Raw genomic sequence first — 12,513 nt, forward strand, 5'->3', positions numbered from 1 at the left:
GTCTTAAATTTTTTATCAAAATATTTATAATATTTTAGTAATTTAATTAGAATAATTTAATTTTAATTAAAAACATATTATTTAAAAAAATCAAATCAAACCAAACAAACACTAGTTGTCTATTTGTGTCGGTGGGAATAACTTCTTTAGATTTGGCTAAGAAAATATTAAAGTTCAAAGATTTTTTGATGCCTATTGATTTGATTGAGATTAACTTATTTTTTAACTTAAAGTTTTTTTAGGATTAATTCAATAATAAATCTCAATATTTAAAATTTGTATTAATTGAAAATTATAAAGTAAAAAAATTAGGCAAATGGGTGACTGATTTCTTGTCTATTTTGAGTTATGATTGATATAAGTAAATGATTAATAAAAAAATGTAGAATGGTTGGAAAGTTTAGATACAAACTATGAGATCGGTTAGATTGATTTGATAAGTCTCTATTCCGACTAATTTATAGTGGACCATTTGACTCGAAATTAATTGTATAACGTTTAGTGATCGCGATCGATTAATACGTTTACTCTACGACACTTATTATGATAACAACAGAGGTTTAATAAAAAAAATCGATAGAGACGGTCAATAAATTCACTAATTTTATTGAGGAGAGACTCGTTATCAGTTTTTTTATGTTTTTGTTTGAACATTTTTTTATGTTTCTATTATTGTTTTCTCGTAATGTTTTAGTATATTTTGTGATACTTTAGACACTAATATTTTGTATTATTTTTTTTCTATGATTTTAAATAATAATAATAAAATAAAAAATAATTTAATTTTAGGTTATAAAAAAAGAAGTAATAAATAAATAAATTTAAAAATAAAATAAAACAGCCCACATAAATTAATAAACAAATTATTGAGAATTGAATACAACAAATACACCAAAAGAAAAATACTATTACTTACCAAATATACAATGAACATACCATACAAGTACTTACATAAGCAAATTCATAAACAAATTAGAGCATTACAAAACATTTCAATAATGCTCAAACAAAACCAAAAGCAATAATACAATTACAAAACACCCATCAATACAAAAACAAATTGTTCAAGCTTCCTCATACTCATCTTCTTCAACCTCGCCTCCGGCTACCGCCTCCTGATATTGCTGATACTCCGACACGAGATCATTCATATTACTCTCCGCCTCCGTAAACTCCATTTCATCCATTCCCTCGCCCGTATACCAATGCAAAAACGCCTTCCTTCTAAACATAACCGTAAATTGTTCAGACACACGTCGAAACATCTCTTGAATCGAAGTAGAATTCCCCACAAAAACAGACGACATCGATAAACCAGCAGGAGGAACATCACAAACACTCGATTTAACATTGTTAGGAATCCATTCAACAAAGTACGATGAATTCTTGTTTTGAACGTTGATAAGTTGTTCGTCAACTTCTTTTGTACTCATTTTACCACGAAACATTGCCGATGCGGTTAGGTAACGACCGTGGCGAGGATCAGCTGCGCACATCATGTTCTTGGAGTCCCACATTTGTTGGGTGAGTTCGGGGATTGTTAGAGAACGGTATTGTTGGGAACCTCGGGATGTTAGTGGGGCGAATCCGAACATGAAGAAGTGGAGACGAGGAAATGGGATTAGGTTTACGGCTAGTTTGCGAAGGTCCGAGTTTAGTTGGCCGGGGAAACGAAGACTGCATGTTACTCCGCTCATTGTTGTTGATATTAGGTGATTTAGGTCACCAACTGTTTCAATAAGATTAATTATTTTAGTAAATTAGTATAAAAAATTGTCTTAAATGTACCTAAAACTTAAAAACTATACTACTTGTATATAATTTTACCTATAATATGTCTCAAGTTTGGATCCTTTAGATAGTCTTCATTAAAAGGTGTCATGGTTAGGGAAGAGAATAATTCATATTAGGTTTGGAAGTGCATTTACCATCCTCGTTTTATTTCAAAAATTTTCTTTTACAACCGATTATCTCACCCAATTCAATTTCGAATTTGTGCGAGTCAAGGTTTATATCATATTTATTAAATTTTCTTATTCTTTTTTATAGTATATAATTATTTTTTTATAAACAAAATAAACTTAAAACTATTAGAGCTCGTTTAATGTTACTTATTTAGGAATTAAACTTTTTTTTTAATAAAATATCTTGTTTGGTGTAAACATAAACTAGATTTTAAAAGGGTTATTTAGATGATGGGATATTTTAATATTTTATCTATTTAAAATGACCATTTAATTGATGAAAATATGGTAAATGAGATTTTGGGTTAATTTCTTAAAAAAATAGACACGAAACTAGTCTTAGTAAGAAGAATGAATAAATATAATTAATTATGTTTATTAGTATTTAATGTGGAATAAAATAAACAAATATCATCCTGTCTCATTCTGATCAAGATCAAACCGACAAAAACCTACCCCAAACAATGAAATACGGATCGAAAACGTAGGTATAATATAATTGTCCTCCTTAGACATTACTAAGGATGACAATTATAATCCGATCTATTCTCGGGACCTTAAAAAAAATACCCCACATATGTTCGATTCGAATTGTCATATTATGGATTATGGATTCGATTAATAGTTGATCGAGAATGAAGGAAAGGATGATAGATATTTGTGTTCTCACCCACAACATTAATAAACATACTTAAATATATAACATCAACCAAACAAAATAATTAAGAATTAAACTCGAATTAAAAAGAAACAAAAGAAAAGAAGACTTACAGCTAGGATTGGTGAGTTTGAGAGTCCGAAAACAAATATCATACAAAGCTTCATTATCCAACACCATACACTCATCAGCATTCTCCACCAACTGATGAACCGAAAGTGTAGCATTATACGGTTCCACAACCGTATCCGACACTTTCGGCGACGGAAAAACCGAAAAAGTCATCATCATCCTATCCGGATACTCTTCCCTAATCTTCGATATCAATAAAGTACCCATCCCCGATCCCGTTCCACCTCCCAAAGAATGACAAACCTGAAACCCCTGCAAACAATCACAATTCTCCGCTTCTTTTCTAACAACATCAAGAACAGAGTCAATTAACTCTGCCCCTTCTGTATAATGTCCTTTTGCCCAATTATTCCCCGCCCCATTTTGTCCAAAAACAAAATTGTCGGGTCGGAATATCTTCCCGTAAGGTCCGACCCGAAGACTGTCCATGGTTCCGGGCTCGAGATCTAATAAGACAGCGCGTGGCACGTAACGACCACCACTAGCTTCGTTGTAGTAAACGTTGACTCTTTCTAGTTGGAGTGGGGAGTTACCGACATAGCTGCCGGAGCCATCGATGCCGTGCTCGTCGCAAACGACTTCCCAAAACTTGCCGCCGATTTGATTCCCGCATTGGCCGGCTTGGATGTGGAGAATTTCTCTCATTTTTTTTATTGGATTGAGATCGAACAAGATTGAATTGAGATCGAGATTGAAGAAGTAGTGAAGGGAGATTTAATTGAGATTGGTTTATGTAGAGGAGGATTGGTTTATTATTGGACTTGATTGAAAAATAAATTAAGTTTTGTATAGTTTGTGAATGTTTATTTAATTGAATTGTATTTAGTTTTATAAATAAATTATTAGGAATTATGCTTCATGTGGATGGGGGACATGGCAACTGCCTAAATAAGACTAGTGAGCTGGATGGGAATGTGACAACTAGGTGCCTCCGAGCTTTCATCTGTCTCATTCAATTAATTCATTTTAAACTAATATATTTTTTTTTTCAAAATAATTTAGAGAAATTTTTTTATTGATTTAAGTTCAACTATTTTGTTTGTTTGTGTGGTGTATTTTTCTCAATTAAATAACCATATCATTCGTAAGAAGTGCAAAATGTTTAGTATGAATGAAGAAACATCTATGGGAAATATTGTCGTTATTAGCCGATTACCGTTGTTATAGATAAATAACCATAATTTTTGTTTGCTTGTTTGATTATTATCTTTTTAGCCCGGATAAATTTTGTGAAGGTTTTTTTAAGCTGGATAGATTTCAAATTCTAGTTTTGACCTTGATTGATGGAATACTCTAATCGGATTGGAGTCGTGGGGTTAGGTTTGAGTAGTTGAAGTCTAATCGTGACTAAGAAGTAGGGTTTGTCATTATAGGAATGACAAGGTGAATAATTCATTTATCATTTTCGTCATGTTAGAGAATTGACTGTTTATATTGTATTCTCTAATAAAAAAATCTATTAGACGATGTTATTATGTAATATATATAATCTAATATGTTTATTCATATTATTATAAAAAAATAAATTCAAAACTTTTATAAAATATCAATAGTAAATAAATATGTTTGTGATATTATATATTTAATCGTGTTGATGGGTGTTCGTGACAGAATCATGGTAGAATCTCCGAGTGAAGGACACAAGTATCATATACACAATTAAACACCTCATTCTCAATCGACTATCAATCAAACTGGAGAAAAATTATTTCAAACGAGACAATTCGGTTATCATCCTTACTCGTTACTTGTCACAAGTAAGTTATCATCCATACCTAACCATTGCAACACCAGTAAACATTATATGTACTAAAATCATTGATGGACTCATTATTATGATCTCTCGTTTTCATAGGGTTTCATATGAAATAATGATGAAGACTTATATATATAAAGTATGTAATAATTTGAGGGTTATATTATAGGAATATGAAAATCATATCTTATAAATTTAGATGGATATTGATGGGTTATCTAACAAATTTATATGAAAATTAAAATGAATAGTAAAAATATTATTATAAGTTATTTAACATAGGCCATTGCATCTTAGCTAAATATATTCCCATTATGGCGTTTGATTTGATTTCCCATCTTTCCATTAGGTAGAAGAGAAATAACAATCAATTTGATTCTCTTGTCTCCATTATTTATTTATATATACATAATATATCATAATTAGTCAATAGTTTTTTGTATTTATGCAATTATAAGACAACTTTTTTCAATATTTTAAGGAAAAAATACACAAATTTCCCTCAACTTTGACTATATCTGAACATAAGCCCCTCAACTTTAAAAACATATAAAATAGCTTACTTTTATGTGTATGAAAATGATACAATCCATGCTCCACTAAATAATTGTCGCCCTTCTAGCAAAAATAAAATAAATTTGTCACTAAATACAAAAACGACTACTAATAGTATCAAAAGAATCCTAAAATATGTCAAATCGTAATAAGATCTACAAGTTATGTTGTTTCGTGAAAATATATATTTATTGAGTAATTCGGCAGATTTACTTTGTTCATCCATTTGGCATGACAAGAAAGAAGATGGTATGCCGACAACTTAAAATATTGACGGTGAAGCTAAGTTATAGAATCATTTTAAACAAATATAGATTTCTACATGTCAACCAACAAGGGTATTTTGGTCTTTTTGCCATGAAGATGTTTTTATGTGCATTATTAATCTGTTCCTAGATTTGTTTATATAGATATATTATGTTACCCACTATAAGTGACTTATTGTCACTTTAAGATATTATATTCAATTCTTAATGAAAGTATTTAGGTTGAAATGATGAATTAAAACAGGAAGTTATTGTAATAGATTAATTGAGGCATCCTAATCATACATATATTGTATGTTATGTTATATTTTCAATGTACATTAATATTAATTGATCTTTTTAGTAACATGGGGAGAGGAGGAAGCAACAATAATTGAAGATGATCATATGGTGAGAGATTGGTCGGTCTTCATCAACAATCAATATGTCTCTATGGACCCTAATTGTAGATGGTTGGTGTTGGAATCCAATGCCACAAAATATTGTATTTAAACCAATATCAATTATGATAAACTTTGACAAATTAAATAGGAAAGTAGCTGGCTTGGTGACAAACACGCACAATTAGGTCTTCCTACTTCGGGGAACAATAGCTGAAAAGCTGCTAATACCCCCGTAAGCTAAGGAGCAAAATGAGGAATTCGTCCGAGAAAGGGCTCGCGTCTGATTAGTCAGTTGGTGTGATATTAGCTTACCAAGCCCTGTAACTCTTCCTCAGCCAGGCTTGGACATAATAGAAATACAAGTGTTAGTAGTATAAAAAAAATACCTTCATATAGTTTTTTGCGGTAATTATGACCTCTCGGATCGATGACCGATGCACTGCTAGTACTAGACTAAGTCTATGCACATAAATCATAATGATATATATTTAAAAAACGGTTCAAGTTCCTTCCTATATAATCATCGCAACATCTTTGTTCTTGTTCCTGAGAGAATGTGAGAAGTGAAAGGATCTTGTCTCAATCTCTAATTTCTCTAGGCAACAAAAGAAAATCATGACAAATGCTCTTGATATGGAAATGAATTGAGCTTAGATGTACATTTGTAACTATGATCAACTAAGTTGATTTGGATACATGAATCATAATAAATACTACCTTTCCGTCCTCAGGTTAATTCTATATATTTTTTGTATTGTGATATTATTCCTGATAGTTAGAAATGTAAAAAACTAGCTTAATCACAATGAAAGACAATTTCACAAGGGATTGATTGATGCACCCATTTTATAAGAGGCAAATGTATGTATGGTTTCACTGTGATTTTTATTTTACGGTAAAAATACAACATAATTCCTTAATTTTTTAAAACTTCTCAATTTAATTCACTAATTTATATAAAATTGAGATAAAATCTAATTTTATTCATTTATTTTATTCATAATTTCCTATAATTTTTAATCACACCTCATTTTTTTTCAATCACACCCAATTCAATTTTTTTTTGTAATGATGTGTTCGGAAGGATTTTTTTTTTAACTACCACTCTCAAGTTGATAGATGAAATCTCAAAATGAATATATAAAAGTTGCTCCATTTGAGAAATGTTCTTTTTAAGTTAACAAATCATTTAATATATATATATATATATATATATATATATATATATGTATATGGTTATTTGTTTACAGATTCATTAATTTAGATCTTACTATAATAGTAACTCTCACTTAATATATATATACATATTAATTCGTGTATCTTATTAATTAATATATAAATACACAAAATTATATAATTTAATCATTAAAATTCTCAAAATCTATATTAAAAAGCATCGTTCAAATCATATTAGACCCTTTTTTTTAAGAAATTAAAATAAAATTATGTAATAAAGTAATGATTTTATATGTGAGAAACTCATTTTTATTTTTTTTATTTTTGAATAAAGAAGAACTAGTATGACACTCTCATAATTATCACCTGCTTAAACTCAAAACGCTTTATACGTAGAAACTAATAACTTAATTGATAACTGAAATCATTATTCAGGGATAATTTGAATAGAACAATTCACGACAAAATGTGATATTTTGAATGAGATGCTTAAATGTCATATTATCTATCGGCTACTCTTCATTTGAATATTAAATGTTTATTAGACAGTTATCAATCTTTTAAAATTCATATAATTTCAATGAACTCAAAAATTGAATGTTACACCATTGTCTAAGATTATTTATTTCCATTGTCATTTCTTTTTATTCTACCCTTACTTTTAAATCAGCTAGTCTGTAATGACTTTATATATTAATAATATTTTATAATACTTTTATCAAATAAATAATAATAATAATAATAAATAAAAATAATAATGAATTAATACTCATGTACAATAGAAATAAAAATTGATATCTTTAATATTGTCCTCTTTGAAAACCTTATGGATCTATAATTTATTTTATTTTATTTTTCTAATATCTAGTTATATATTGATACAGATGAAATAATATTATAAAATATTTTTTAATTATATATATTAACAAATTTAATAATATTTTTTTATTTAAATTCAATTTCAATCCATCTTGTGTTCCAAATATTGTTATATTTCAATATTTGTATTTTATTAACATGTGTGTATATTTTTATTTTATTTAAAAGATCCAGTTGGATTTGGAGGTAAAATATAGTAATATAATTTATGTTTAAATATTTTTGTTATCTCATTTAAATACAATATTTATTTATTTATTTTATTATTTAAACTCAATTGTATAATACTATTTTTTTATTGTACCTTATATTATAAAATTTGTTGATAATTATAATTTTTAATTTTGTATTGCATAGTACATCATAACAACTAACTTCAATTAATTTATTTAAAAAAAAAATAATGACATTTAATTCACTAAAATAGTTTAAGTGAGAATAATACAATATATAAAAACCGTGATCATTCTAATTTCTAACCTAAACTCACCATTATTGTGACTATATGTGATTATTTAAATTATAAGAATTTTAATTTATTAAAGGACTTTCTCTTTTAAGCTACAAATATACCTATTATGACTTTTTTATTTTATTTCTTTATCTACTTTTTGTGCTGATTTATTTCACAATTTTAATTATTCTTCAAAAAATAATATTATGAAAATAAAAAAACAAGAAAAAATAAAGACTCTTCTCGATATAAAATAAAAATATTAATGACGGCAGGTCATCTTCCTTGAAGATCCAAAATTTTCAAAGTCTTTTTCTCTCTCTACATCCGATCCAGCCTGAAAGATCGGAAATTTTTCAAAATCTGATTCAGACGACAGAAATCCGATCATCAAGGTTCATTTCTGATTCGACCCTTTTGCTTAGATGGCTCCGGTTTCAGCTCTTGCTAAGTATAAGCTCGTTTTTCTTGGAGATCAATCAGTTGGAAAGACTAGTATAATTACTAGGTTCATGTACGATAAGTTCGATAATACATACCAGGTAACCAAATCGATGTTTTACTTTTCAGATTATGATATCGTCTGTGATCTGATCGACAACTTGTTTCTTGTCTTTAACCAGTATGGTGATTGATTACATGTGCTCTTCGATCTATAGTTTCTTTAGTGTTTTGGATACTAAATGACCCTAAACTCCTAGTACTGATTGTATTCAAAGTCATAGAAAATTTAGGTATTACTTTGAATACATTGAGGAGAAAAGTTTGTCTGATTGATTCTATGAGAATTGAGGATTAATCTGGTCCTAATAGGTTAAACAGTTTGATAGATTAATGGGGTTTCTTGTATATTTTGGTTGGTAAACTATGGAGTAGAGATAGAAATCTGGAGTGGGCTGCTGGTATCGACTGTTCTTGAACTATCGTGATAATCTATTGTTGTGAAACTAACTTGGATGTACATATATTGTCTGAATTTTGACTTGTTCAAATTATATCTTCATGAATATGTCCTGGTTGTATAACTAGAAGCTAATCTGATGCATTTTTTTCAGTTTCCACTTTAATGTTTGGGATTGACTGAATAGTAATTTCCCCTTTTCAGGCTACAATAGGTATTGATTTTCTGTCGAAGACAATGTATCTTGAAGACCGGACAGTTCGTCTTCAGTTGTGGTAATATTAAACCTCCATTATCTGAATCTTTTGTATCAACAAAGTGAATGTCTTAGTTGAAGTTTGATAGTTGCTCATGCGTGAATATCTCTAAGTGGCTTCTATGTGAACATCAATAATATCTAGGAACTGGGATTTGGGATTTTCTTGTTTCATAACATTTGTATCATTCTCTATTTATTAAGGGAGGTATGTGAGGAGTGTATCAAGAAGAGATAAGACTTTCAAGAAAAGAGAGTTGAGAGAAGAGTAGAAGACTCAGATCGAATTAGGCAAGAGAACTAGATTTTTCCACCTTTCATTTGTATCATCACTTGATTCCTTTTCTCTCTATTTATATGACTTGGCTTTGACTATTACCAGGCCATTACAGTACTAAAAGACTTGGCCTAATTGCTACCAAACTGTACATTAGTTTTATTCTAATTATTGCCTATCTGATACCTTACTCAACTTATAGTGTATCCTCTTATCCATACGCACAAGGTCATCCTTTTGGTAAGCTTAGTCACTAATTTGCTTACTAGAGTACCCTTAATCCAACTTCCAAAAAACAACAAGAAACTAAATTATTAGTTTGTTTCTTTCAAATTCATCTTTGAAATATTACACATTCTTCATTTTCTCTTTGGACATTGTGGTGATTGTCATCTTCTACATTTATTTAAGCCGCAACACAAGGCCACACTTAGGCCTTTTTGGATGAAAGGTTAATCCAAATAACCCTTTATCCCATCATCAACCAAAATATTAAATTACCCTTACTTTATTTCTATACAATTTAAATAGTAATAGTACAAATGATACTTTTAATCATTTAACATGATTTTTTTTAAAAAGGTCAACTTTTCATTAAAAGGAACACGAGAGGTGTTCGGTGGTTATGAATTTTTAAACATGAAAAGTGAAAACGTTAGCAACAAGTGGATGAATTTGATTCCGATGAGGTCTAAGTAATCCCATCAAGTGCAGATGCTTCTTTTCTTGATAGAAGCAAACTTATGAAGAGGAGCAAGAAGCTCTTAGCTTTCTTTGGACAATGTTGGGAGTCTTAGCTCACTTCTTGAAAGGTGTTTGAATTTGGAGTGAGTTGCAGGGTGTAATGACCTGTGAAATTATACTTTCACCTCTTCTGTTAAATCTTGAGGTCTTAAGTTCAACTCCCACTGAAAGCACCTTCATTGAAGTGGGGTTAAGGGGGTGGGATTCTGTTCTAGCATTCCCATGAAAAACAAAACTGTTTAATTTTTTGTGTTTTGCTTATAAAATGTATTTTATATTCAGGGATACTGCTGGACAAGAAAGATTCAGGAGTCTGATTCCAAGTTATATTAGAGATTCATCTGTTGCTGTCATTGTCTATGATGTTGCAAGTATGTAAATCTCAAAGTTCATTTCCAATGATTTAATTTTGGCATTTCGAATAAAGTCTTAAACTACTTCTGTATTTGGCTTCTCTTTTAGGTAGGCAATCTTTCTTAAACACAATAAAGTGGATAGAAGAAGTTCGAAGCGAGAGAGGTAGTGATGTTATCATTGTTCTTGTTGGTAACAAAACTGATCTGGTTGATAAAAGGTACATTATATAAAGATTGTTTGTTTGGGCAATTGATCCGTGTTTTTTATAACCTTAAATAACCAGATCTATGTGTTGCTGTACATATCTTCAGACAGGTTTCAATAGAGGAAGGAGAGGCAAAAGCTCGTGATCTCCACGTCATGTTCATCGAGACCAGTGCAAAAGCCGGATTCAACATAAAGGTGCGTTTTATTATTACAAGTGAAAGGCGCTACCAACTTTTCAAATTCAAAATAAAATTAACTTGTTATATAAAATCCATTGGATCATTTTAAACAGGCATTATTCCGGAAAATTGCTGCTGCATTGCCAGGAATGGAAACACTTTCTTCGACAAAACAAGAAGACATGGTTGATGTGAATCTGAAGACGAGCAATGGCAGTTCATCGCAGGCACAAAACCAATCCGGGGGGTGTTCATGCTGATATTCTCTTCTTAAAGTTTCTTTGTTTGTCGAAAGATATAAAATTCTTGTTTCTGGGGTGCCCTAATAGTTTGAGGATTATTCGGCATAGTATGAAAGCTCTTGAGGTTATCTTTAGGCCTGTGTTGGGATTTTTTTGACTTGCATTTTAATTTGGTTATTTTCTTAGTGGATGAAGGTATGTCTTAATATAAAATCTTGGTCTGTTCTCAATTTTTTGGATTTTTTTTTATTATTATTAAAACGTTCTATCTGTTATTCTGTTATTTTATAATACAATATTTTTAGTGTATGTTTATTCTTTGTTCTTGTGTTATTTTTTTGAATAAATTTAAATGATATTTGATTAACCGTTTGATAATAATTTGAATATTTATCATATATTTAATAATTTGTTTTACACATAATTTATTTCATTTATTTGAATACACTGTACATCATAACCGATGGATTAAATATTTTTATTTGAATTAGCATGTATCCCGTGTAAATGTACGATAATAATATAAAAAACAGTGAAAAAATATTACGGTAAAAATATTTATGACGGGTCAACCCACAATTCGACCCAAATATTCATTTACTCTCACATATATATTCAAATTAACCACAACTCTCGACCCGACAATTCAGACACTTTAAAAATTAAGCATCATTATATATACTAGCATCTATTCCGTGCAAATAATAATATAAAAAACCGTAAAAAAATATTACGGTAAAAATGTTTATGGACGGGTCAACGTAGAATCCGACCCAAGTATCTATTTACTATCAAATATATTTCAAATTAACCACAACTCTCGACCCGGGAATTCGGACACTTTAAAAATTAAACATCATTATATATAAATATAGATTAGGTAGTTAACGGTTGAACATTTTATATGAGTTAAAATTTTCGATTTCAATGTTCACTAAGAATATGTTTGAATAAATGAAATTAGAATTGAAATTGATATTAGAATTTTAATTTTAATTTTATAAGAATTAATATTGAATTTCAAATAAATTATATTTTTTATAATTTAATTTCAATTTCTATATCTAAAAATGAAACAATTTGAATATATATTATCTATATTATTAAAATATCAATTTAACCCATTT

The 12,513-nt window shown here is 29.3% G+C and overlaps 2 protein-coding genes across 2 annotated transcripts; one reads left to right on the forward strand and one right to left on the reverse strand.

Moving 5' to 3' along the window:
* Window positions 1-903: 903 nt before the first annotated feature.
* On the reverse strand, window positions 904-3,493 carry LOC124941971 (tubulin beta chain-like). The gene is made up of 2 exons (XM_047482363.1): window positions 2,736-3,493; window positions 904-1,729 (listed from the first exon to the last, which is right to left on the reverse strand). The coding sequence occupies exons 1-2, from the start codon at window positions 3,397-3,399 to the stop codon at window positions 1,065-1,067; spliced, it is 1,329 nt and encodes a 442-aa protein (XP_047338319.1). The 5' UTR covers window positions 3,400-3,493; the 3' UTR covers window positions 904-1,064.
* A 5,008-nt stretch (window positions 3,494-8,501) lies between these two features.
* LOC124942828 (ras-related protein RABH1b-like) lies at window positions 8,502-11,695 on the forward strand. Its single transcript, XM_047483393.1, has 6 exons — window positions 8,502-8,765; window positions 9,329-9,399; window positions 10,684-10,772; window positions 10,864-10,975; window positions 11,070-11,160; window positions 11,258-11,695. The coding sequence occupies exons 1-6, from the start codon at window positions 8,649-8,651 to the stop codon at window positions 11,402-11,404; spliced, it is 627 nt and encodes a 208-aa protein (XP_047339349.1). The 5' UTR covers window positions 8,502-8,648; the 3' UTR covers window positions 11,405-11,695.
* Window positions 11,696-12,513: the final 818 nt, after the last annotated feature.

The sequence above is a fragment of the Impatiens glandulifera genome, chromosome 6, assembly GCF_907164915.1.
Source record: "Impatiens glandulifera chromosome 6, dImpGla2.1, whole genome shotgun sequence".
Taxonomy (NCBI): domain Eukaryota; kingdom Viridiplantae; phylum Streptophyta; class Magnoliopsida; order Ericales; family Balsaminaceae; genus Impatiens; species Impatiens glandulifera.

Excerpts from the sequence above, each read along its gene's own strand:
- LOC124941971 (XM_047482363.1), bottom strand. The coding sequence starts at position 3,399 with ATGAGAGAAATTCTCCACATCCAAGCCGGCCAATGCGGGAATCAAATC. Across the intron at positions 1,730-2,735 it reads CAAACTCACCAATCCTAGCT|TTGGTGACCTAAATCACCTA; the intron begins GTAAGTCTTCTT and ends TTATTGAAACAG.
- LOC124942828 (XM_047483393.1), top strand. The coding sequence starts at position 8,649 with ATGGCTCCGGTTTCAGCTCTTGCTAAGTATAAGCTCGTTTTTCTTGGA. Across the intron at positions 10,976-11,069 it reads ACTGATCTGGTTGATAAAAG|ACAGGTTTCAATAGAGGAAG; the intron begins GTACATTATATA and ends ACATATCTTCAG. Across the intron at positions 11,161-11,257 it reads AAGCCGGATTCAACATAAAG|GCATTATTCCGGAAAATTGC; the intron begins GTGCGTTTTATT and ends CATTTTAAACAG.